General features: G+C 38.7%; 2 protein-coding genes across 2 annotated transcripts in view; one reads left to right on the top strand and one right to left on the bottom strand.

The window, feature by feature from the left end:
• Window positions 1-1,971: 1,971 nt before the first annotated feature.
• LOC144634563 (delta(14)-sterol reductase TM7SF2-like) lies at window positions 1,972-15,012 on the bottom strand. Its single transcript, XM_078493560.1, has 10 exons — window positions 14,746-15,012; window positions 13,627-14,250; window positions 11,862-11,916; window positions 11,094-11,285; window positions 10,531-10,634; window positions 9,580-9,699; window positions 7,782-7,950; window positions 5,949-6,029; window positions 5,210-5,332; window positions 1,972-4,088 (listed from the first exon to the last, which is right to left on the bottom strand). The coding sequence occupies exons 1-10, from the start codon at window positions 14,899-14,901 to the stop codon at window positions 3,928-3,930; spliced, it is 1,785 nt and encodes a 594-aa protein (XP_078349686.1). The 5' UTR covers window positions 14,902-15,012; the 3' UTR covers window positions 1,972-3,927.
• A 4,771-nt stretch (window positions 15,013-19,783) lies between these two features.
• Window positions 19,784-26,498, top strand: part of LOC144637005 (uncharacterized) — a 49,591-nt gene continuing 42,876 nt past the window's right edge. Inside the window, exons 1-5 of the mRNA XM_078496183.1 lie at window positions 19,784-19,889; window positions 21,950-22,073; window positions 22,714-22,783; window positions 24,015-24,617; window positions 25,166-25,266. Of these exons, the coding sequence (XP_078352309.1) occupies window positions 22,041-22,073; window positions 22,714-22,783; window positions 24,015-24,617; window positions 25,166-25,266 (807 nt within the window). The 5' untranslated portion in view covers window positions 19,784-19,889; window positions 21,950-22,040. The remainder of the gene's footprint in view (window positions 19,890-21,949; window positions 22,074-22,713; window positions 22,784-24,014; window positions 24,618-25,165; window positions 25,267-26,498) is intronic.

Below are 26,498 nucleotides of genomic sequence, written 5' to 3'. Positions count from 1 at the left end.
AAAATTGAGCAAAAAGAAAAGCACATAGCTGCAGCAGGTGGATGCGGAAACCCTTCCAAAATTTACTTGCCAGCCAATTGTGTTTTTGAGTTCCCTAGAAATATTCTATTCGTTGAATTTTGGAATAACAGTCAGATGATTTGTATTTGTATTGGTATTTGTAATCAATTACAAATTTTAATTTCAATTTTACAAATCGACCACATTTTTCCATGGTCACCCTCTATTTAGACCATAGAATTGACGTCATAAAATAATGTTCTCAAACTCATTTATAATAAGTTTAAGCAAAGAAAATCACCACCGTGAAGGTGATTTGGATACCCGGTTTTAATTAACATAGATTTTTACGATTTTAGTCCTTAGGTTTTGTTTCGATCGAGAAGATATATCAAACAGTCGAGACGGTGTTTCATTGGCTATCCGAACACCTGGAATTTCGTCAAAAATACTCCGCGGTGCGTTGTATTTACAACTCTCTTCTCGGTGTTTGGATATCCTCATGAAACACTGTCTTTCGTGTTCAACATATTACCTCAAAACTCAAGTGGAAACACGAACCGATTGGCAAGTGGTTTCACTGCAAAGTTTTGGACATTTAATGGCGCCATTTCTAGGGTGTAGATGATGGGAAAATGAGGTCGATTTGTTTTGTACAATAACACGGGAAATTTGCTGGCGAATTAGTATAGGAAAACGGTCTGATCAAGAAACTAGGGATTAATTGTACGAGTGAACAGATCGGACTTTTTAGTAATTTCCACGAGTGGAAATTAGAAAAAGTTCAACATGTTCACCCAAATTGTTTCGAGAAAAAAGACCGATCTCTTTTCAATAATAATGCTACCGTAAATACGAGCTTCTGAATCCAGCAAATTTTTGTGTTAATTACACAATTTAAAAAAGTGCCAGGTGTCCCCTCGGCGCAGTGTCGTTTATTTGGCTTTGAAAGACGATGGAGGTGATGAAGGTTTATTTAAAAGTGAACGTAAGCCTACTTGTTCTTTCATTTCTGTTCCAGATAAAATTTGTCGATATTAGTATAGGTAATTATACGGTTTCGAGTTCAATTTGAAATTAATTTGCACGAGTAAGTTTTTCAAAAAGCAATTTCAGCTTTTTGAATAGCCAACTATATTATAACCCATTTTAGTTCTGAACCTATTTGCGTTATTTATTATAACCAGGTTAGACCAGACGATGAGATATGAAAGCACGGCGAAATCGATAATGGATCGGGGAACCTCCGATGGTATCGACGTGGTTTCGTCAAAAGCATTACCTATTACTTGAAGGACGACTTGACATGCTAAGTCACATATCCAGCTGATGTCCTGAAAGTCATTAAGGACAGGAGACCATTCTTCGAGAAACTGCATTGACAGAGTTAGGGGTATCGAATGGTCTTTACAAGCATGAGAGCACAGCGTTTCTCTTGCGAGCACCGAGCCGATGCGAGCGCTTGTAAAAAATTGCGAGCACGAACAAACGAGCACCCACTAAAATTGTGCTAGCATTCCGAGCAGAAGCCTAATTTTGCGAGCACTGCAAAATTTTGAGGGACCATTCATGACCCCGAGTTAGACTGGTGTAAGTGTAGTGCTTATGACAAACCAGTGAGGTGCTATGCGAGCAGAAACGTACCCAGTCGTTTTTTTTTTTGTTTTTGGAGTGGCGCGCAATGCATCGAGGGAAGGGCGAAAGAATGTTACTTTTTCTCTCTCCTTTCCATCAACCTCTTCGAGCGTTGCGAAAAATCGAGTAACGACTGGGTGCGAGTCTGTTGCAAGTGCACCTGTTCTCTGGAAATGTCCTCTTGACTGAGTGAAACAAATTAAAATTTGCTTCACTCAGTTGAATACTGCAACTTTACCCCTGATTTCTCGAACCAGTTTTTCGTGCTCGAGAAATCGAAAGAAGCGTAGGTGTTGCTGGAGGCAATAGTCAAAAATACACAGTCTGGAGTCTTAGTTTACATGCATAAATAGTTTTATTTCCACACGATCAAAATAAAGTTAACAGTTAATCAAAAATTAAGTAAAATGAACATCCCCGTTCTAGTCTCTCCCTTTTTCACGCTCATGAACAGCAAGAGAGCTTCTCTCACTGACAACACTAAAAACAAGGGCTTAGAAACGAGGCATGGTTAATGACTAATTTACAAATGTATATATACACGACTTCAACTAAAAACACTTGATACAACTACCTTAACGAACCTCAATTTTTTACCATGTTACTCTTTGTACACAGTCTTGCACTGCAAAAACGGGTAAGTTATGTGCCAGTTGGCATATATTATCACGCAAAGATTTATCCTGCACCGACTTGTTAATACAATACAGGGTTTGTCAAAACGCTGCCCACAAAGTTAAATGAGCCTGTGCTACGCTTTTCTTGGTCAGTGAAACTTTGCTCAATGCAAGCAATATGACGAATGTTGCCTAGCAACCCCGCTGACGAAATTCGTAGGCTCGATCAATTATCGGGAGATTTCGACCAAGAGACCTGTTACATTCTTCGACAACCTTCTATGCAGATGCATTTGGGGCTCGTCACGCAGCGTTATTTTTTCTAGTCTTCGCCGTTTTTTGCGCAAATTTTGGCTGAAGTCACGTAAAAGCAATACAGTTCTGCAGTGGGGATTTGTTAAGCACCATGGTTAAAATAGGCTCGAGTAAGCACGCTGCCACGTCCAAAAATTCTTCTGAGGGGGGAGTCTTGATTTGGCCTACTTATAAACCATAAATCATTTTATCAGAATATGCAGTTTAATAACTCCAGCTCAAACCTCTCACGCGAAAATGACCTCAGGAATGTTTCACCTTATTCCTGTTATTCCACATTCGATTAAACTCATTCTTTTCATTACTGTACCTTTCAATAAAACGAGAACACTGAAGCTCAAAAATGCGTCTTCCGCTGCCGTCAATCATAATTATGGCGACAGCCAACGAACTTTGAAAAACAAAAACAAACAAAATGGATCAAAATCTACCAATCAGAACCGACAGACGTGACTTCTGGACCAGAGGAAGAAAAATTTTGTTTCCTGAGGGACCAGCGTACATGATTGACGCCAGCGTAATAAGTTCGAGTTATTGAAAGGCGCTGAATAACAATAACTTCAACTGCTTTTACCGCTGAGGATTCGAGTTTTTGACATTCTACTGTACACGTTTTACTCGTCTTCTAGCGAAAACGTCAGATAAATTTCAGAGAACAATGGCGCTGGAGCAATATAGAAAATAAACTGACTTTGTATTATTAACATGTATTATACAACGAAATATGGATATAGCAAGTATAAAATTATACCGTACAGAAACTAGAAAACCGTTCCATTTTTGCAGTATCCCACGGGTTATATGCAATGATGTTTTTCCGCCTTAATGTGTCAATCGAATACACCAGTACGTTCTAAAGGCATGGAATATTAAGGTTATTGCATGCCTTCCCGTGGAATAACTTCACCTGATACTACTAGCAAGTACTGGGTAGTACATCTACTCTATATCTACAACGTTCTCCGTGAATGCATTAAAAGTTTGAGTAAATATTTAAAGTATATTACGATCGATAACTAACGAACATTATAACATAAATATTGTCTTAAAATAACTCAGTCTTCAAACGTAAAAAAAGAAATCAAGTAAAATCAACTGGTAAAAAATGTTTTAAAATTCCGAGTCGACCAGATCTTAGTCGTCCACGTTTATGCGAAATGAATCACTTTGTTTTGTTCGTCAATCCACTTAAAAAGGGTTTAAAATGTATATAAGTCTATAAAGTACACCTATAGTGTACATGAAGCTATAGACAGATGTAGGATGTAAGTATACTTTACTCACAGGTAAGTATTCATGCTGCAATATACAGCTGTTTTCAAGATAAAATCAAAATGTTAATAAAAAAAGGAACAAAGGTCTAAAATATCTTGGGGAAAATGCGGTAAGGCACTCGCCGGCAGTACTCATCCCAGATCGCTCCGTACTTGCGGCGGTTGTTGGCTTCGTCTCGCAGTTCACGGTGAACAAGTAAAATTGTCAGGTACACCGGGTAGAAGAACGGGATAGGGTTTGAGATACCTGAAGGAAAAACAACAGCAAAACGTTACAAGCCGAATGAAAAATCTTAACACTGACACCAGGGTATAATGATTATCTTTGAATGACAAAAACACAACAATACATCGTCGTCGTCGTCGTCGTCGTCGTCATCAACATAAAAACAACATAATTTGTAACAACAAATGTACAACTTTTGAAATTCCACGACTTTCTATGACCTTTTCCATGACTTCCATGAAATTTTCCATGACCTAAATTTGACCATGTTGTTGGAATTTTCAAGAAGTATCTTCATTTCTGCAGGGCTGCAAATAAAAGTCGGTCATCGGACATTGGCCAACCAAAATTTGCTCATGTCCGACGAAATCCCAAGTGTGGTCGGACATACGGCAATAATGAATAAAATTCAACCTTTTGTTTTTGGTGATTTCCGACCAATAGTTTGTTTTGTCCGACCAAGATGATGTCTTAGTAGGACATACAGCTGTATGTCCTTTCAAATGAAAAAAATTATTTGCAGCCCTGTTTCTGCCGCCCAAGTGAGTCTTTATGTAGAAATATAGCATGATAAATTTTGCATTAACTGAAAATCTCGGAACAAAAATTCCGAGTAGCGAGTTCCGATTTTTTTTTTCGAGTTTTTCAGTTATTGCAAAATTTATCTTCATTTCTGTTACGTTTTTACCATTTTTCTTTGCAAAAAACACTGCCAAATTTATTTTGGACAATCAACATCAGTTTCCATGACTTTACATGACCTACAGTTTGTATACTTAAATTCCATGACTTTCCAGGTTTTCAAGACCTGTACAAAACGGAAGTGGTCATAACAAGTGTTCTCGACGAGGGCCCACCTTGTTTAGGGGTAGGGGGCTATGCAAGATACCACCTGTCTGATTACCCAAACTGACAAAATTAATTGGCTTTAAAAAATTGAGTTGAGACTTTCAAATTAGGTGTGCATGAATCTTTCATTGCTGAAGAAATGGCACAAAGAGGTTTGAATTTTCTTCTTATACAAACAAGACTCCGTGGGGAAGGGGGTGGTACATGAAGGGACTGTCTTTTTGCAGAGTGGTGGGTCCTGTCTGAGTACAATAATTTTCACCATTTCCCTTATGTGAAATACTGAGACTTACCACATGGAATGGTCCAAGCAAATGCCATAATGATGTCACCCAGGTAGTTTGGGTGTCGTACCACACCCCACCAGCCAGATGCAAGGAGTCGTCGACCAGTTGGTGTCAGAATGGTTTCCTGATCTGTTGGGGGGGGGGGGGGGGGAGAAATAGCTTCTCATTAGCACAAGTAAACCAAAAATGTCTCTCTGTTGGTTTACTAGTAATTACGATTACACCGACTAAGCTTGACCTAAAAATTTTGTGAAAGTATGTTGCTAAACAACAGCTTCTGTGAGCTCGACTTGTAGGAAAGTCTAAAATTAGGGCTGCAAATAATTGTTTTCACTTGAAAGGACATATGTCCTACTAAGACACCATCTTGGTCGGTAAAATCAAAATTGTGGTCGGACAGATTCAGGATTTTATTCATCGTTGCTGTAAAAAAAAATTTTTGTCCGACAGACACATTATGTCCGACCACTCTTGGGGTTTCATTTGACATGAGCAAATTTTGGTCGGCCAATGTCTGATGACCGATTGTATTTGCAGCCCTGTTAAAATCCACGTTATTTCTTTTATATGTACACTAACTAATTATTATGATTGAAAGAAACCCCTGCTCCCCACCGCTCATTAGTCATGAGGTCATAAAGAAATCAGAAAGAAGTCATTAACAAATAGTCCCCCCAGGAGGGGGGGGGGGGTTAATAGCATAAAAAGAGGAGTTTGTTGTCTCCTCCATTTGCAATGCCATTACCTTGGAATTCATCTGAGTTAGGATCGGTTCTGAATCTATCCTTCTGAGAGTTTGATCCACGGAATATCGCATACCCGATGACTGCAAACGAACACAGAAAAATCCCTCAAAGTAAGTACATGCAAAGTATACATTACATGTATGCTCATGATGGCATGGTGAGTCAATGGATGATGATTTCACAAAACCATGAATTTATAAATACGTAATCATCACTCATATACCGTAAAAACCCGCAGATAAGCCGCACCTTTTTTCCAGAAATCTTCGCTCGAAATTGAGGGTGCGGCTTATCTGCGGGAACATTTGGAAAAGGTGCCAAAAATTTTATGAATTGACACTTGCATTAAAAAGTATGCAAATTAATATTGCATAAAACTACAAGGGAGTATTGGTCACATTGCTTTTACAGGTGTGACGGCCTCTTAAAGATGTTTCCATTGTCGACAATGGCCTATATTTTCAACAGAATAAATAATGATACACCACGAGCGAGAAAATACTATGAGTATTCCCATGGTACACGTAGATGCAGGTCATGGCCTACTGTTTCTTCCCCATTTAGCACTTTGATAGCAAGCCTAACTGATTACGAAACCCTCTTGATGCAACAAGTTTATCCCCAACAGATGGCTTCCAAATCTCTTTTTATCAATACGATAGCAACGAAACCCGAATGCCTCCATCTTGTTTGCTTGTTCGTTCTCGCCCTAGTCCCATTTTTGCTTCCGATTGAATGCCTGGTTACTAAGCTACGAACGTTCTAAAAACGCACGTTCTTGTTTTCGCACAAAAATCCATGGAAAAACTGTGTTTAATGAAGAAATACCTGTCAACAAATACCACAAAAAGATCAACCATATGTCAAAGTTGGTGTTCATTATATTAAAGAGCCGAAATTGTGGGTAAGACTGAAATATTTCCGTTTCAATTTTTAGTGAGTTTACGTTTGATGAAGAAGACTCTTGAAGACTCGACTAAGGACTTTGGATTTTCTTTGGTTTACTTTCAAAAAATTTGTTTCCAAAATTTGAGTTGTTAAATTCAGGGTGCGGCTTATCTGCGGGTGTTTACGGTACCTGATGACTGCGAACACGGAACAATCCCTCATATAAAGTGCATATGATATGATTTGATATATGATATGATGTGATATTTAAGAATTATGGATGTCAGATGTTGTTAAAAACTAGCAATGGTATATTGCAGTTCCTGTGTTGTGATTGGTTGACAGCCAATAGTATATGAGCTCATACACCATTGACCACAAATATGGTAGCCGATACGCGTCAACGAAAACAGCTTGGGAGCTAAAATATTGCAATTCTTTGGGCATTTTTAATAAAACAATAATTATTCCACTCACGCTTGTTGGATAAAAGATTGTTACAGCCAACTCGGCGCTACGTGTCTCGTTGGCTATAACGATCTCATATCCAATGAGCTAAGTGGAATAATTGTTTTATTAAAAACGCCCAAAGAATTACAATTTTTGAGCTCCCCAGCTGTTTTTGTTGACGCTTATCAGCTACCATATTTATTTGTGGTGGATGGTATATGAGCTCATATGCCATTGCCTGTTAAACAATCAAAACTCAAGAACTGCAATTCGCCATTGCTTGTTTTTAAAAAGATATGATATGATATGATTGATATGATATATGATGTGATGTCATACTGTCAATGGCATAAAATGATATTTTACGATGTATAACATTTATCACTAACTTACAAAACAGCAAACACTTTGCAGATTATGACTGGTGCATGCACATTAATTTTCACAAAACAATTTGCTCATACGTAAGTCATTTAGACAATTCATAAACTTACCAAACAGAACTACAATTGCAGTGGTTGCTGTCCAAGGGAGCTTTACTGGGTTATCAACAAGATACCGTGCCTGCAGGGAATACATCACTGGGACCCAGGATATGTCACCAAATGCCAACATGAAGCCAAATCCTTCCTCTATGATGTCCATTGTACTCAAAATAGAAGACTGAAACCACATCAAAACAAACAATAATGAAAACTCAAAATCAAAAATACAAACTGTAAAATAGTTGACATTGTCTGTACATATTTATTGATTACAAACTTTCTTTAGCCTCAGGGGTTTTAATTAGGTTTTATTCTGTTACAATGTACTCATAGTCAGTCGTTAATCAGAAAAAAAGTTACTGGGTTATTCTCTACCAAGCCAAACCATGCAGGCTAACCTCTAATCAGTCTGTGGCAAAACTGAGCAAACTATTTGGAAAAAACATAAACGCAGCAAATGACTGATTACAAAAAGTTGGATCACAGAAAATTCTTAACCCAACAGGAATGAGAAAGAGGAACTTAACAAACTTCCAAAAAGCTATCAAGCTGGAAGAGCAGGCAAGCCTCAGCCAGCAGAAAATGACACTTCCAGCAGAAATCAAACACAGGTCTTTATAAAGTTCAGTTAAAAACAGTCATGGTTGCCACAGACATCAGTTTTCAAATTCCTTGACTTTTCCCTGATAAAAACTAAATTTCTCTGACTACATACATGTAAATACAAAACGCCAGATATACAACGTACAATGTAGCAGCAGCCTCCAGCCTCTGCTTTAAAAAAGACCATACAGAGATTACACTGACCTAAAATGTTTCTTACAGCCATGCAACTGTCTGACTCAGAGGTGTTACAGTATTATAATTTTCCCTGACTTTTCTCCAATTGGACCAAAATATCAATTTTTCCTGGCTCATGATAAAATTCCCTGATTTTCAAGAATTTTTATCCCCGACCTGTCAGTGTTCAGTGGCAAATCTCTTCCCCTGTGGCTTTTTATACAATTTACTATGCATGTCATTGATTTGTGGAATGAGCCTCACTGCCCCTCCCACTTTGTTCTATTGCCCTACCTACAATGTACTTTCACTGGCAAATACCAACTGTTGCTTTGTTGCATAGAATGCAAAACTCAGTAATTACATTAGGATCATGGTTGAATGTAGCGTCAAATACATGTAAACAGGAGATTGAAGAGCAGTTCCATTAATATTTACCGGTAGTTTAAGAAGTGTTTTCTAATTCCTTGTGTCAAAAGATTAGTCGTAATTTTATGTCAATGCTGCAAAATATTTAACAATTATCCTGCGAAATCGCGCGGAATATCGCCTGATACTTAGCCGACGAGGCTGTAGGCCGAGTTGGCTAAAATCAGACGATATGAAACACATTTTGCAGAAAGAGAAACTGTTATTATGCAGCGCTTTACAAGATTTCGGACGAATCTTCGCAACCTAAATATATCGCAGGATATCTGTTATGTACGGATGATAGATATCATCACATTTTGACCACATATGGACAGCGCGCGCAAGTGTTGAATAATAAATATTTTTAATTGAAATCAATTTTCCAGCAGGATTCAAGCAAGCAACCGCCAACAACAGTCATGACAAGGAGACAGAGCACATGAGCAACAGAAATTTCTGGAATTTGTCATCCAAAGTGGTGGGGCAATAAGGAAAAATTCAGCTCCATTGGTGGCCTGTGTACTAAATAAAAGTTAGGTCTCCTTTTCAAACCTCTCTCCTTCCCATCCTTGAAGCCTAACATTGAATACGTACTGAATAACAAGTCCTCACTCACCTCGTACAACAAGCAGTCAGCAACATAAATAAACTGAAAGATGCACACAAGCAGCATTGCAGTTGACAGTTCTTGAGTTTTTTCATATTCTTTTGCAGCCATACAGAAGTTTATCATTACCTGTATAATACAATAAAAACTTGAGTCGATACAGCAAGGCAGCAAAAATATTATTATTGGTTAATAATTAAATTATTAATTACATTTATTATTGGTCCGGCTATAATGAACAGAGGACTCTTTACTATTCCCTATTTAAGACTGGCCAACCTAAAAGAGTAGACTATCTCATCACCACCAAGGATATTGATTGGTTAATATCAATGGTAAGCAGTACAAAAAGCTACGTAGTAATGTCAGTGTAAGTAGCAGTGTGTGTACAAAGATCCAGGATCCCACTTAGTGTAAACCACCTGAAAAATTACTTGCCTCTAGCAAGTAATGCTTATGAAACTGAGCATTTCACAGAATACAGCACAATGCGCAAAGACCAGACCACAACACCGGGAACTCCATGCCCTATTCTTTACGATAAGTGTGTGGGTTGTTTTACGTCCCCCCCCCCCCTTTTTTTTTTTTTTTTAAATGAAACTTTATTACACGCAACACTAATTACATAGGTACTACAGAGAAATACAGTTTTACGTCCCTTGCTGACCATAACACTGAAGATGCAGGAGACAGGGCCTACAGTTTATCATCCTTATCTGAGAAGACTAGAATATCTTTAGAAGCATTTGCAGATGTCATTGCAAAGGCAGCATATTCTCCTCGGTTATTTTAAGACCCTGAGTGTTGGTCCGGTCTGGAAATCGAACCCGAGACGTCCTGCACGGTTGTCCGGCGCTCTACCATCTGAGCTAACCTACTACTATAAAAGTCAATCAATCACTTAAATTAATCTCTCCCCTATTAAAAATAAACATAATTTTTGGTAAAACTCTCTCTTACCCAGCCAATGAGTCCAGGCCTGACTTCAAAGAAGAACTTGAAGTCAAATTTTCCCCATCGTGGGTTGAGTTGGTGTCCCATGAAGAAGTCATAAATTACATTTCCTGGTAGAAGAAAAAATGTTTAATTCACGGGTACAATGCTGGTTAGATTATACAGGTAATGAACATGTACAAATTTAAATTGTTTATTTCAATTCAAAATTAAATGTCTTGAAATGCAAGGAATGGTGGGCTGAGGTATTTTTGTAGTCAGACCACATGTACATGCACAGTATTTAATAATTTTTTTAGATAATTTTATATGCATGTACATGCACTTTGTTTTATCCATTCTGTATACGATACAAAGTACTTTATCTATGATTATGCAGGGTTAGAATAAATTCTTTAATTAAGCAGGATTACTTTTCTAAACCATCATTTCCAGGCTTTCATTTTCAATTGATGATATTCCACCCCGACTTTTCAAGATTTCATGAACTTATAAATGCTGATTTTTTTATAAAGTACAATACAATTACATACATCTAAACTACATGTAAATGGTTAAAGTTGTCAGACCTGTGTTTCCACCTGGAGACAATCCTTTCTTCTGCTTGCGAGCCATAACGTAAACAATGACAGCAACCATTACAGACCACAAGAGAGTTGCTGTTATGATCCCAATAAAACAGTCATAGACCAAGGTAACAGGTACTTTGAAGTAAATACAGGCAGCAAATGCATGCACACTAAGCATCAAAGCAATAAAACCTGAGTAACAGAAAAAAAAAAACGTATTTTTACTTTTTAGCACATACTACAACTGTACCTTGGATTTGCCAAAAAGCAGGGGCCAAATGTGTGTGTGTGTGTGGGGAGGGGGGCAGGGGGTACTTACTTCCGGTTCCCTCCCCTTACTTAGTGGTTTTGGCCTCTCTATGCTGTTTTTATTGCAAATTAAATTATTATGAAATGTTGCGACTTATTTTTTCTCAATTTCTTCTGGGTTGCTGCCACTTTGGAAATGATCCTGCTTCTGGCCCACCCCTCTCTCCTCTGCTGTACCCTTCCCGCCCGCTAGTAGCCAACAGCTCAAAGTCTATTCATGTTTGGCACCAAACACTCACGTCTACTGCTTTCATTGAATTTGAACCTGTTTTAATGTCTACAGGAGTCAACAAGAGTTTTCACTTGCACACTGAATGACTTCTGTCTGTACTCTCAAAATGTACCCAGTGCATGCTGAATTCAAGGGATGAGATGATAATTTAGACCCTGATTAAAAACTACATGTAATGTTAACATATATTACATGTAATTATCAATTAACATAAAAATTAATGTTACCATTTGTTCTGTAATCAAGGGAAGTTCCATCAGCAAGCACCCGTCCATACACAACCTACAAAAAATAAAATAAATCAACATACGGTAATTTCTGGCTGATTACCCATGGGTAATCTGCTAATTTTTTAGCATGTAGTTCATCAGAACCAATTTGTGCTCTTCATTTGTTCTCGCTGTTAGAGAGACATCTTAAAACGCAGGGTAGTCCAGTGAACTCTTACTTTTAAAACAAATAATCTACACGCACACCAACAATAAAATTAAATATATATTGGACGCCTGATCAAGCGGTCCAACTTCGAGCCCCGGCCGGGATCACTGCATTCTGTTCTTGGGCAAGACGCTTCACTCTCATAGTGCCTCTCTCCGACTAAGTTTCTAAAGGGTAACAGCAAAATAAAGCTGAGGGAGAACCCTGCGATGGATTAGCATCCCATCCAGGGAGGAGTAGAAATACTCCTAGTTGCTTAATGCTACAGAAACCGGGATAAACTCTGGCGGTATGGGCCCCTTGGCTCAACACAGACTTAATCTTCTACTGTTGTAACAAAACAGAGCATGCTTAAGACTTTTCAGTAAATACAGTGTACGTACAAAAGGATAAAATTTGCAATGTGGTTTAAATCTGCATAATTTCTTCAGAAGTTTGATTTCGTAATCTTCAACATTTCTCTTGTAACCAAAAGGAACGAACTTTTCAACTGGATGTTGCCACTTCACAGCTTAAGGTGATTCCACGGAATTGCATTGCGCATCCTTGCTGCGCATAAGTTTTCGCGTCATTTAGCGCACACACGAGCGTGCGCGCACACAGAACACTACGAGATTCCCTTCAGGCTAAGCTCATTAGGGAAATAAATGGTCGTTTTCTCTTAAACGAGCACGGTGACCCCCATTTTTTAATGCATTAATTTAAATGTCATACGGTTGTCTACAATATATGGCGATTTAAAGAAAAGTTTAAAATTCTACATTGAGATATTTTAATTTTAATGCCGTAAAAAACAGGTTTTTAGGTAGGGCCGTTAACGTGCGCACAAACCAAAATCTTTAATTTCTTTCATTATCTTAATTCCTGTACAATAAGAATAGTTTTTAATATAAGATCAAAGTCTATTTTGTTGAACTAGACTAATACTTTAATGCAAAAATGATTTTTTTCTAGAAACAAAAGTTCCCCATTCGGATTTCTAGGGTTCCTAATATATACCTCGCAGGTCGTATATTTACTATAATGCCCATCCATTTTACACAAAAACTAGCGCGGTGACCCCCATTTTTTATTTCATCTTTTTAATGCTCATAACATAATTGTAACCTGGACCAAGTTTCAGAAAATTTTTAATACTCCTTCTATTTCAGTGGAATCACCTTAAGTTTATAGCTGTTACTGGTACATTGAAGTTATCACCCATAGCATTTTGCTCTTTAGGCAAGTGTAACATTGCACAAATCGAAATCTTCATCCATTCCACTAAACATCGAGTGAACGCAGCTGTAACAGGTGCTACGGATTACTGCCCTTAACGACAGCCCTGCACATACATGTTCCATGCATGTATCACTGTGAGACTGGGGGAGTGCAAGTACAAATACCTTCTTCCTTTTCACCTTACTCAGGGACCAAGTAGCCTGCAAACATAAACAGATTTCCAGCTTTTGTTTCTGTCTTTGCAGGGCTGGAGCCAAGAGTCCATGTTATCCCAGGTCAACCCCAGGGGGAAGGGAATGAAAGTTACACTATTCATGCAAATTCTATACACACCTTTCCAACTGGCAGCATGTAAATAAGCGCCTGGAGAATGATCCATCCATCGACAATCAGGTGTCCAATGTCAAAAAATCCACCTTTAAACCTCCAAAATGGAGGAATGGATGGCAACCGACGGATCGAGCACGGCTCACCTCCTCTACAGAACAAGTAGGACGCAACAACAATTGCCGGTAAAGCGAGCATCATGAAGAACACACCAAACGGGCCACCGAACTCATACCCATGCCTGCTTTTTGACATGGTAGGCTTGATCTCTGCTGTGAGCAGTGCCTCCTTCTCCTCGGGGATGAGCTTCTTCGTAACGGAACGAGTCACACGCAATGTTGTAACGCTCGAACTATCTTTGGTCACCGTTGTGGTCGTACTCGAGGACTCTTCGACTTTCTTTTCGGGCATTCGGCCTCGCCTCGGAGAGCGCCGGGATGGAGTGACTACAGTTTGTTGTGTCATCTTTGCGACAGGGCTTTCTTCCGACGACTTCTGGGCTGGCGGACGACCACGGCTTCTCGCTGGAGATCGTGATCGAGAGCGAGATCTCCGGGCTGGCGAACGGGACCTTCTTCGAGATGGCGATCGTGATGGCGAAGCTGAGCGCGATCGAAATGGCAGTTCCTTCTGCAAAACGAAACCGGCAAAAACTTCAGGTAACAGGTAAAAAGCTTTGATGATTTATAGCTTAAAGTCTAAGCTTAGCTCCGTTTAAATTTAAAATCATCTAAGCATGAAATGCCACAGTTTAAAAGTGTCAATTAAATCACTAATAACCACGCACACCATCAACGAACAACGTCGTAAAAGTTTGCTAAATTAAAGCTTGGTAATATAAAAATTCCATGTTATGCCGTTTGCTTCAAACTCAAATAAATTTATGACAGGCAATTCGACCACAGAACGACAAGAACTAAACTAATACGATACAGCAAACGGTGTTCTCATACATGTAACATCAACAACAACAACGCTATCAAAATGGCGTCTTCCAAACGATTTAGTTCGCAAAATAACGTTACGAGAACGATCGCGACCTTTCACGATGATAAGCTTTAGTTCTTCGTAACTTAACAATCTGCATGGACGACAATATTCAAGTAATTTTAGAACAAGCCTTACGTATGTGTTTCGCAGAGGAACTTCCGTCTTGTAACCGTCTTTGAAGTCAACTTGAACTTGAGTTTTGCCAACATCAAGGACTGTGGCTTCGTAATATTTTCTGCTCCCCGGCCACTGTGCCCACACCGTGTCGCCTACAGCAAAAGTCTTTGGCATGTTTGGCAGTATAACACTTAGGTAATTAAGTTATTTTCGTGTGATATTCTCCAACAATGCTTCTCTTTCGCACAAACTCTTGTGAAAGTTCAAGAAGTTCATTCATGAAAGCGCTTTGTCAACGGTCGTGTTTTGTAAAGAGCGGGAATCAATCTGATTGGCTCCGATTCAATGATCTCGTTTCGCATTGGTCAGTGACAAATTCAAAATTTTTCTGTCTAGATCCCAATCTCCCCGCCGTTGTAGCGCTCTTGTACTGTATTGGGGGAAATAAAATAAAATTTACTGGTCTTTCCTGGGGTGATTTAGCCAATAAAGACAAATCACATCGTTTTGCGTTTTTTTTTTAATTTTATTAAGCCGCTATTTATTTTTTATCGCAGTTTTGACTTTGGCTCCAGACCTCTCGCTGTCGTACGAAGACCGAGCGCGTTCACAAAAGATACGACTGTTTTGCAGTGTACTCAGAAGTGGATCGTGTACTTCTGGTGTACTAACTTTTATTGGCTCGTGAGGATGAGAAAAACTGGTCAATTTCTCTTTATGTGACAAATAAATTTTCTGACAAGCTGGCGTGTTAGCTTTTATGTGACAAATAAAAGTTGTCACATAGGAAAATTGCTTGTGTAGGTAGTCGACTCGTCACATAATGTGGCAAATATTGCGTCAACATATGTGGTCCCCAGTCTGTCGATCTCCCTCTGCCGTCCAAGGTCATTAATAGCGCACTAAACCTTGAACTGCCGACAAATACCGTAATAGGCTTCTTTCGATATATTCAACTTGGCTGACTTGGTAGTGAGGCTTGGAGGACACAAACAAAAGAAATGAATACCGATTCCCTCCCGCGGCGGTGCTCCCTGCGCGTCCGCTGCTGGTCTCGCGCTGGTTTGTGTCCTCCGTTTCCCGCGGCGCGCCTGGGGTCGGGTATTAACATGCTTGTTAAATTTCTTTTGTTTATGTCCTCTATATAGGCCTCGCTACCAAGCTGAATTTTAGTATATCAAAAGAAGCTTATTGTCATCTACACGATCAAATATATTTGTCACATAAAAGTTGTCACATAAAAATTACCCGTGTAAACCCAGTTAAACCCGGCTTAAGAAAAGCCTTATTTGCATCTACTTTCAACACACGTTGTCATCTCGTATAAATGTATGATATAAATATGTGCTGAAAGTAATTGTAAGGCCCTGTCCACATTAACCCAGGTAAATTTGAAAACAGAGAAATTTCAAAACGCCGTCTAGAATGTTTTCCGTACGCTTCATCGCACGCAGAGTTACAACGCATGCTCAGAGCTATTGTTAAGCTAATTAAACCTCTTTTTTGACAGAGAATACATAACTATTTGACGTCAGCGTTTTCAAAAAGTCCCGGTTTCGCCCGTTTTCGCCGTCCACACTACACCACCTAGCCGGCGTTTTCAAATTTTAATACCCACTTTGGAGATCGTTTTTTAAAAGTACCGTTTTCGGCGACCGAAAACGCCGTTTCAGTGCGGACGGTTGGCCTATCCAGGTAAAAAAAAGATGCGTTTTCAAATTTACCCGGGTCAGTGTGGACAGCGCCTAAATGGGTTTTCTCTAATTGATGTTTGGTAAACGGTCTTTTTTATTATTATTTCTTTTCATCTTTTTGCGTAATTCACTGCAACACAGAATCAAAGTCTCTTCGAGATACCGACTTTTTTGCATGAAGTATGAGTCGAAGGTTTATCCTGTGCATTGTTCTTCGAACTTATCATTACAGTTGCTTTGTAGTTTAGTTTGACAATTTCCTATCTTCGCGGAGGAAATGCAGCCATATAATTTTGTCAAAAATGGCTCGTCCGCGCCGGGTATTTATACACATATTCCTCAACATTACACAAATAAACAGTGCAAATTTCACCGAGATCTGACAATTCTATCACAGGCGGCCCAGGCCCTCTCGTTAATTATTTGCAACGGTCGTTGTCGGTTCGACTCAAGCGATCGAAAAATATGCTCCATAAATGGACGAATTTGAGATCTTTCGTTCCTAAATTACAATAAACTGTAAGCCATATAAATAAAGACCACTTACCTATTGTTGATTGTCTGTTATTGTGTGATTTTGAGGGGTTTTGGGACGTTTATTCCTCACTTGCCGCTGACGACCCCTACTAATACCAAAGTAGTGGGGGTCGTCAGCGGCAAGTGAGGAATAAACGTCCCAAAACCCCTCAAAATCACACAATTACAGACAATCAAGGACCTTTCGAGGCAGTCGATTACGGCAGCGAAATTAGCAAATGAAACAGCAAAATATGCGTTCGACGCTTTGTTTTTGCGACGCCATATTTGAATTGTTATAGGTAGACCGCTGTTCAATGTGTTCAAGGCCGTATCGTTACGATTGCTCCACGAAAAAGCACGACAAAATACGGATATTTCCGACTACTGTCGGAGAAAACATTGCGGCGTAAACAAATCGATACACTCATGCTGCGTTTTGTCTGGGCTCTGCGAGGGTCGGATATCAAGACAGCTTCTTCGTGGGCTTAAGAAGGATTAAACAAAAGCCATATATACAGTGAATGCTTTCGAATTATATTTGAAGATGAAATACGAAAGAATTTTGCTGTCTTTGACTGAAATTCCACTCGAACTGCGTAGATACGATCGCATGTTGTAAAGCCGATTCATGCAACATTGCTGTCAACGCGAGGTCACATCGACTCGGATTGCAAAGCGCTAATCATTAACATTGCAAAATGGCGCTTGTAGCAACCATATTTAGCCTAATTTTTAACCGCTTCTAAGCTAAAAGAAGCCCCCATCTCTTGCATTTGTTTTAACTTCAATAATATCTTTGAAAAGAGCGAGTTTTTTGGTATGGTTTATTTTTGACGTTTGTAATTTTTAAACGATGTAAGTGCTAGTGATTATTTATTCGTGTTTTAGCGTTAGTTACGCAATCCATTGTTAGTGCGACGCTTTTTATAGATCGCCTTTCAGACACGCGTGCGTTGAGATAAGAAAGCTGACATGTCACTTTTAAAATTGTTATATAACGTTTGTAAATTTGACAAGTCACGTTTTTTCTACGAGATCGCAAGTAATCACCCACAGCGGAAAGTAATCCCTTGACAAATTAAAATATTCCCTTGAGAAATTAAAACAGTCCCTTAATAGTTAACAAGAATGTGGTTCGAGATGGAACGACTTAACCGCTATTCTCCATCCTTTTGCTTTTAAACAAGCAAAAAAGTCGAAAAAAGGGCTAATCTGTTTAACTGCCCCGGATGTGAGAAAAATGGTTTAATTTCGCAAAGAATTGAAAAGGACAAAATCAGCACAATATCTTTATTTTTATTTTTTTTCTTGTAGTATAATGCTTGCCAAAATCCTACTAATTACATGTAATTAATTTCAGAATTTATTTTTGGAAGGTTGATAACAATAAATTCAAAACATTTGCTTAGAAACGGTTGTACCAGTCAAGAATGTATATAGTTTTGCTAAATGTATTATCCATGAAAGCAATGCATGAAAGCAGCTACTATGTGGCGAAAACAATGAATGGTGAGTTTTACAATGTAACCTACATTTTGATTTCGTTTCTACAAAAAATTCTCTCTAGTTATCACAGGTTATCAACCACAAACGTAGCATGAGATAAGAGATTTGTTACCCTCGTCATTATACATTTCAACACGCGAGATTATTCATATTTTCTACATTGCAGTTACTAATTACTTTACCTATTAGTCCATATTTTGAAAGTGGTGACAAAAAACGGCTTTCTCTAAGAGATGTTTTGCCGTTAATAGTGAGTATTCTTGGCTTAAACTGAGGACACCAGAAGGTCCAGTAGGCGAGATCCGGCGCAATAGCATCCAAACCGGCCGGTATTCCTTTTCGACAAATCGCACTATATTCCGTTCTCGAATCAGTAACTTCCTGTCTGGAAGTTTTAGACGATCCAACTCGAAAAAAGGTAATAGAAGAACAATCAATGAAAATGATAGAAAGCAAGCAACAGTATCTTTGCACACATAATACGGGTTGGTTTGATGTTTTGTTTTGTTTTGTTTTGTTTTGTGTAACTTGTCATGTTTTGTTTTGTTTTGTTTTGTGTTTTTTTTTCTTGTTTATGTGTTTGATGAGCAAGGTCAGATGAATACCAAATTTCCTTTGCATACAGTTGTCATAGTTACCCCAAGTTGTCAATCAATCATTAATGCGTAGACAACAAAGAAAACGCCGATCACATCCTGTACAAATCGACTTTAATACCCAGATCCCATTCGATCGGTGTTCTGTCGGTGAACAGAAAGACGGCGGGCTCTGGGAACGAGAATGAGATTGTTGTCCACTCGCGTAAACGCAACACACACTAAGAAATAATGATGGCATGTTTTCATATTCGATTAAATTCTTACAGCTGACAGATTTCTTTTCATAAACGGTGCCGATGTTTTAAGTTGCGTAGGCCGGTAATTAATTTTAATTAAAATTAAAAACTCGGCGCTGTTTAGATTACAAATTAGGCATTTGATTTGACATTTCTATATTGAAACACGCTTGTTATCCGAAGTTAAAATTACACATTATGAAAGTCGTGTATACTGGTGCCATTTTTAACATTGAAAAAAGAATCCAGACTGATTACGTATTACAATTTTCGCATGTATAGTATCTAGAGAACAGCATCCCTAGAAAGCTTTTTTCTATCGAAAACAGCATTGCCCGGCGAGTGAATTATGTACGTACGGCGTAAAGAATTGTGCTCTGGTGTTCTCTCTAGGTTTTCGTTATTTTCTTTTGTTTCATTTAACAAATGGAAATGAACCTTACAATAGCCACCCACCGGGCAGGTCATAATATAACATAATCAGACAGCCAGCTGTCAGGCAACTGACCTGATTCTGTGGCGAAGTTTGTGCAAAGTGACTTCTTGTCGTCGGTAACAGCCGTTTTATGGATATCACCAGTTCAAGTAATTTCCATTTCGTTTTGAAGGTATGACAAAGTTCTTTATTTCCTTTTTAATAGTAAGCTGTATACACTTTGACAAATTTTATGAGTTATAAACGTCCTTACTATTTTCTTTTTTATTTTGCTCGTAAGGAAAGCGAGAAAATGTCTCCGTTTCTCTTAGACTTTCAAAGTGTACTTAATTTGGGAATTTTTAAATAAGTTCGTTTGTTTGCTAGATGGTTTTTACAATAATGTTTCTTACTCTTGCACCCTGAGAAAAAGTTTTAAGCACGCCTTCAAATTATGCCAACACTTAAGACTATCCCCGAAATCGATTTGCATTGCTATTCTCTTTGCATATGCATAAAACAATCTTCGTTTTTTTAAGTAACATGATTCATCAGGAAAAATAATTCATTCCACTATTTCGCCTTTGAACAAGACAAAAGAAACTTTCTATAATATCTGTCGAATCAGGTTTTCATTAATGTTAGAAATTGGTCATGTGTTTTCCTGAGGTCGTGTCGAAATTTTCTTCAGTCTTTATTCTTCTTCTTTTAAGAAATGTTTTAAGGAATTCATTCAATTTTCAGGTTTTAACGCGAAACTATACTTCTCTTTCTTAAGAGACCAATTTCTTTTTTGATTCTTCAAAAAAAATTCTTTTGATTAACCACCGCGATAATTAACATTTTACCTATCGCTTATTCAAACATGAATGCGGACTAAAAGGACTAGCTTGACGGGAAGACTACTGGAACTAGCCAACAACCGAGAACATTAATTCCATTTATTTTGACATATTTTACTTTTCTGGCTACAATAGCCTTAAAATTGTGAGCGTTTAAACTCAAAGGCTGGTTTTACGGACAGTGGATTTACAAAAAAATTATTGAACAATATTAAATTTGACGCAGCTCAGTACTGTATGAAGGAAACGTCATGTTTATTTTAGTTTGTCATGCAGTTCAGTTACAGCTGCATGCATCATGCATTTATGCGCTGGTAATGACTACTAAGTAAACATGTAATTTTGTTTGGCTCTGTTGGCATGAACGTTATGCTGTTATGTAACCTTCTTTCAATTGTTAACTTATTGCTGAGTCAAATCCCTTTAGTTTTGTTATGCCAGGCTAGGGTTTGTTATAATTTGAAAAGATTTTATGTCAAGAATACCTTGAAAGACAGCTACAATTCAGTTTGAGTGCATCCAGTGCGGTAAGGAGTATTAAGTGAGAAGTGAAGGTGACATATTTTGTGTGAAATTTGAAAAGCGTGTTTTCTCTCGTGAAACATGATCCGCTAAATTTGTAGCCGTGGTCAAAAGATTTTATGACAAGAATGCTTTGAAATACAGTGACAATTCAGTTTGTTTTACGTACAGTGCATCCAGTATGGTAATGCAGTATTAAAAGTGAGAAGTGAAGTGAAATATTTTGTGTGAAACGTGAAAAGCGTGTTTTCTTCCGTGAAACGTGACCCGCTAAATTTGCAGTCGTGGGCGACGATTAATTCTGAAACGTGATCCGCTAAATTTGTAACGACGATTAATTTTTCAAAAGTCCTAATCATAACATCAGGCAAAGTTTAAAATGGAAATAAGAATATCATGTTTTACTTTGCCGTGTAGTGAAGTATAGCTTTTTTGCCCGTTCACCGTTACCTAATTTCATATCGAGTAAAATGTGAAATGACCCTCCTGTTTTCCGTGAAAAGTAATCTGAACAAAAAAAAACCTCCCCGTTCCCCACCAGCACGACCAGCACTTTTCGTTCAGTTCAGTGCAACCCTTGTGCAAACTGGTGTGACGAACTAGACATAACCAGAAAAACCGATATAACAATAGCCTCCCATGCGTCGTTTTTAGGGGCAATCTTGTATCACTCCAAGCCAGAGGAGTGAAACAAGATCGCCCCCTAAAAAGACTGTGTGGGAGGCTAATATAACAAAGACTAACAAACAAATCTTGTGATCCCGAGCAATGACGAATTTGACCAGTAAACATAGTGGTTGAACTACAAACGTGCGGGTTCGTCTACAGATTGACATTTAATATTTGTTTTTATTTTCTTTCTTTTATGATATATGTTTTGTGTCTATAGATATCTACCTTTCAAAACCAGATGGCATTAGATTAGTGGTGAATCAAGATCCTTCTTCAAAAGATCCAGTGCTCAGCTTTATTCTCCTGTTATGGCGTTAAAAATAATCCTGCTTAGGATTAAGGTATGTTGTAGATACGAAGATGGACAGAAGGGTGTAATGTGAAAAAACATCTCAAGTACAGGAATGCACAGAAAACTGTACTGTAGTTCAACTTCTGCACCATGTACCCAATGTCGTGTGTATTTACACTAAAACATGAACAAAACATAACACAAAATTTACGTAAGTAGAGCAGTTTTCAATTGAGTGACGTAAAACCAAAACCAAAGTAATTACTCTGGCCAATCACAAAGAACACAGACAATCCAGTGAACCAATCAAAACTCGAAGCAAATACATGTAGCCGGCACGAAGCGCGGGAAAACGTGCGCGAGAGAGTCACGATTGGTTTTGGTTTTACTCCTGATTGGCAGAGAAAGTGGCGCAAGATTTTTAAACCAATCACTAAGCGTAGTAATGCAAAACCAATGCAAACGCAATTTACTTTCGACACTCAAGTGAAAATCGCTCTAAAAGTTCGTGTGATCAATTACGGAGATGCCGTCAAATGACAACTCCTCAAATCGTATCGTGATTACGTAATCTTCATCCGCCAACGAATCTGTAAGCCAACACCTATCTTACAATAACAACATATTTATACTGAAATACTAATCAGAATGTTCAGTTTTTACTGTTTTGCATTTTTGTCATTACTCAGATTACTCTTCTTCTATTTCTGGCATTACACGACAAGTTTGGACCTCTGAGAGATGTCTTTGTTGTAGCAGGTAACATACGTTTACACTGTACAAGTTGTTATGTCCAGAGGGAGGTGAGGTCCTTACTTAATTCAGGTCAGCAATAAGTCATTATAAGGATCGCTAGCTCTGCTCTTTTTTTCTATTAGAATATTGTTTTTCCTGCCCAGGCTAAAAATTTTTATTTTACTGCCGATTTTTGGCTGAAAATATTTTTTGAATACTTACATAATAACGTATGTCATTTCCGTTTTAGAATATATTGAGGTATCATTTACAAGTGTTTGGTGTATAACTTAATTCTTGCAGAAATATACCGCTAGCGCTGCTTTTGTTGTTTTTTGGCTAGTTTTTCCATGGATAGAAAGGGATAATTTTATACTGTTTAGATGAAAACAGTAATAGCCCTTATGTGTGTTTACGTCAGACTGGCTAGTTTCACCACCAAGTCTCGCTTTCGAAGTGCGAACTTGCAAATTTTATCATGAACGAATTCCCTAAGCAGCAAAGATGAAAAGAATACCCACGTGAAAACTGCATGAAGGTGGCAGAAGGTTGAAAATAATTCGCTTTTAAATAACGAGGCTTGGTGGTGAATTTTGATCATATGACGTTATCATGCATAAGGCCTATTGAATTGTATTGTATTTACAGATTTTCAACACACAATTAAATTCGTTTCAAAATCTCAGTAAAATATTCTTAAAATTTCGCAAATTTCAGCCTCGATATTCTCGATGTATTCTTATAGAAAAAAATATAGTATATTGTAAAAAAAAGGAAAATATGTTCGTAACCGAATCAGGGCTCCCTGCCTGGTGGCCCATGGCCCACGGCCCACCTCAAGGCAGTAAAACTAGGCTTTATAACGGCTGAAAGCATGTCTACCTATCATATACCAGTGGCGGATCCAGACCTTAAGATAAGGGGACCCGATCATCCAGACCCTAGAATAGGGGTAGCGCTCTTGAAAATAGTTTTTCTCGACCCTTTCGGGCCTCTAGTTGTTCTAAAAATAAGGTGGGGCCCCGGACCCCCGGGCCCCTCCCCTACATCCGCCACTGAATGAATGAAAGTAATGTTACACACACATAATTTCTTTTTTCATTCCTATTACATGATTATTATTGTTATAAGTTTCCCTTTAGTTTAGTTGTACGCTTTTGCAATACTGTATTTACTTATATTCATGCAAATAAAGCTTGTTATTGTTATTGTTGTAAATACGATGATACAATTTCGTTCCATATTGTTTCGACAGGCAGTGACCATGACATCTGGCCTTTTGACGATTTAGCCGACAATAATATGGATGTACGTGGTAATGTGGTTAATAAGCAGTCTCCGGTGGGAAAGGGCATCTATCTTGATGGATCAGATGGCACGTTCGTCAAACTAAAAGGACACGAGAAAAGCTGTTTAGGACATCCTTCAGACTGCGACATCACCATCGGGTTTTTTCTCAAGTGGTGGCCAAAATCCTACATGGAGATTTATTTCGGGAATAAAGATGCCGACCTGGCCTTGTATGAAGGAGTTAATATTTACCAAAATGGTAGTTTTCGCGTGGCGGTGTATGGTAAAGACAAATACTGTTCCCGTGCCATTAACCCACCCCGGGGGGTGTGGTTTTTTCTTGGGCTGGTATGGGAGAGGGTTGGAAGGTTGGCTGTGTACTACGATTCCTGGTATAGTCCCTCGTATTATGCGTCTCACTGTGGCGATAGCCCGAGTGGGTTGAAAACGCGAGAAGATTACTTTTTAGGAAGAAACACATTCCCCATTGCGTACTACAAGGATTTGAACATCTGGTACTCCATTCAGCCCAGTAGCGTTTTTGATGATAGGTGGGATGCAGCACTTGGTAAGTTCATTATTGATGTATTCATTATTGAGGCTAACATCAATATTAAAATTCTGAACCGCTTACATTACAGAGATGTTTTTTTCACATGCTCTTAACATAAATTAAGAGGGGCTTGAAGGGGTAAAAAATGGGAATCACAAACAAATAAACAATAGAACTGGGACTGAGATTTGGATAGTCGAGAAAACAATAGACTGGGAAAGGGAATTTGTGCAAAATTTGGGTTGAGGAATGGGATTTTATTCCCCCCCCCCCCCCCCTCACTCCCTCCCTCCCGTTACAGGAACCCCCATTGACAAAGTTCTGCTAATCATCATGTCTGCAGACCGCTTTCCTTTGGAGAAAAGGCCAGCTTGAAAGTTATCAAAGAAGATTAAAGCCCACTGAAGAGTTGAATTGAAGAGCCTTACATCCCGACCCACTACTTAACCACTGCACTGTGCCCTACCCCCTCCTCTCCCCCTCCATCCCCTTCCACTCCACCTCTTGGAGCACCTCTGTCTCCGTTATTGCTATATAATGCTATAACTTCTTTGTATTTTCAGAAAATGATGGTTCTACTGAAATAGGCTTGAAGATTATCTTCTCGGACCTGCCCTATGATTCTGGAGAGGTTAATAAGTGGGAGACGGACTTTTCAAATAAAGTAAGACGAGTTGTATAGTCTATTTTCCTTGAAAGGTAGCCAAGACTCACATGACGTCAACTGAGTCATATGACGTCATTCTCAGGGACCCGTGTCTAATTATTCGGGGTAATATGAAAAGGCGAAATACCTATTGCCCCGACTATCTGACTGGCTCTCCGAGGATGCCCCATGAAATTCGCCACGGCGGCTAAACCACCGTTATCAATTTACAATTGATAATCAACTATCAAGTGTCATTATTATGCTATCATGTTTGAAAACATCAAATGCAACGGCGGCCTGCCGCCCTTCGAATAAACATTGTATCAATCGAACTCTTCCTTTTCAAAATTGCCGTTTGATGTCTTACGATACTGCACGCCGTATCATGGCCACTTGACCATAGGAGTACGAGGCGGGGGGAGGGGGCTGCAGCCCCCCGAAGCCGAAATTTGTCGGGCAAATTGCTTGGAATTCGGGCAACATGCCTGGGAAAAATATAAAAAAAGCCGAGAAATCTCAACATTACGTTTAAAACGAATTATGTCAACAGGAAAAATATTGGAAATATACCTAGCTTTCTCATTCATCTGCTTTTGTTTCCTCTTGCAAATTGTTATAATCATGTTTTATTTTTCTCGCAAATTCTACGTGATCCCTCAATGTGACTTTATTTCATCCACTTCGAGGCGAGTGGGGAATTGTCGAGAGCGACAAGAAGTTAGACTTTTGCATAGCTTGAGCGTTTGCGCGCGGTGGATCCAATGCAATACCTTGAGAAATTTGATAAAGCTTATACTTTTGACTCAAATGTTAACCTCAAAACTTTCAACGAAGTGTTTTCACCCATTTACTCCTTATGTTTCACAAGTGTTTGTATAGCTTTCAAGTGGGGTAAAAACAATGTAAATTGGTGCACCAAAAATAATTTAATTCATGCTGAATTAGAATGAATGAATAAATAAAATATCTCCGAAGGGGAAGGATCCAGTGCATTGACATCTCCGGGCAACTTTTCCTTTTAGCAAGTAGGCAAGGTTTGTACACAGCTATGTCAATGCACGTTTCGTTGTCCATTTTATATGCCTGCCCTTATTATACTGCTTTCAATGCATGTCATTTTTGGGGGGCAATAAGGTGTCTCCCCCACTCCCTGCAGTTCCGAAGGTGCCCTACGCCTATGCTCTTGACAAAAGTTTGTGATTACTTGGTCATTGGCCATAGTCATTTATATCCTTTTTTCTGTTTCT

Source organism: Oculina patagonica, chromosome 13 (genome assembly GCF_052425735.1).
Source record: "Oculina patagonica isolate OP01 chromosome 13, crgOcupat, whole genome shotgun sequence".
Lineage (NCBI taxonomy): Eukaryota > Metazoa > Cnidaria > Anthozoa > Scleractinia > Oculinidae > Oculina > Oculina patagonica.
The sequence above is the reverse complement of the archived record's forward strand: the minus strand, read 5'-3'. Positions and strand labels throughout refer to the sequence as shown.

Excerpts from the sequence above, each read along its gene's own strand:
- LOC144634563 (XM_078493560.1), bottom strand. The coding sequence starts at position 14,901 with ATGCCAAAGACTTTTGCTGTAGGCGACACGGTGTGGGCACAGTGGCCG. Across the intron at positions 11,286-11,861 it reads CCTTGATTACAGAACAAATG|GTTTTATTGCTTTGATGCTT; the intron begins GTAACATTAATT and ends TCTGTTACTCAG. Across the intron at positions 10,635-11,093 it reads GTCTCCAGGTGGAAACACAG|GAAATGTAATTTATGACTTC; the intron begins GTCTGACAACTT and ends TTCTTCTACCAG.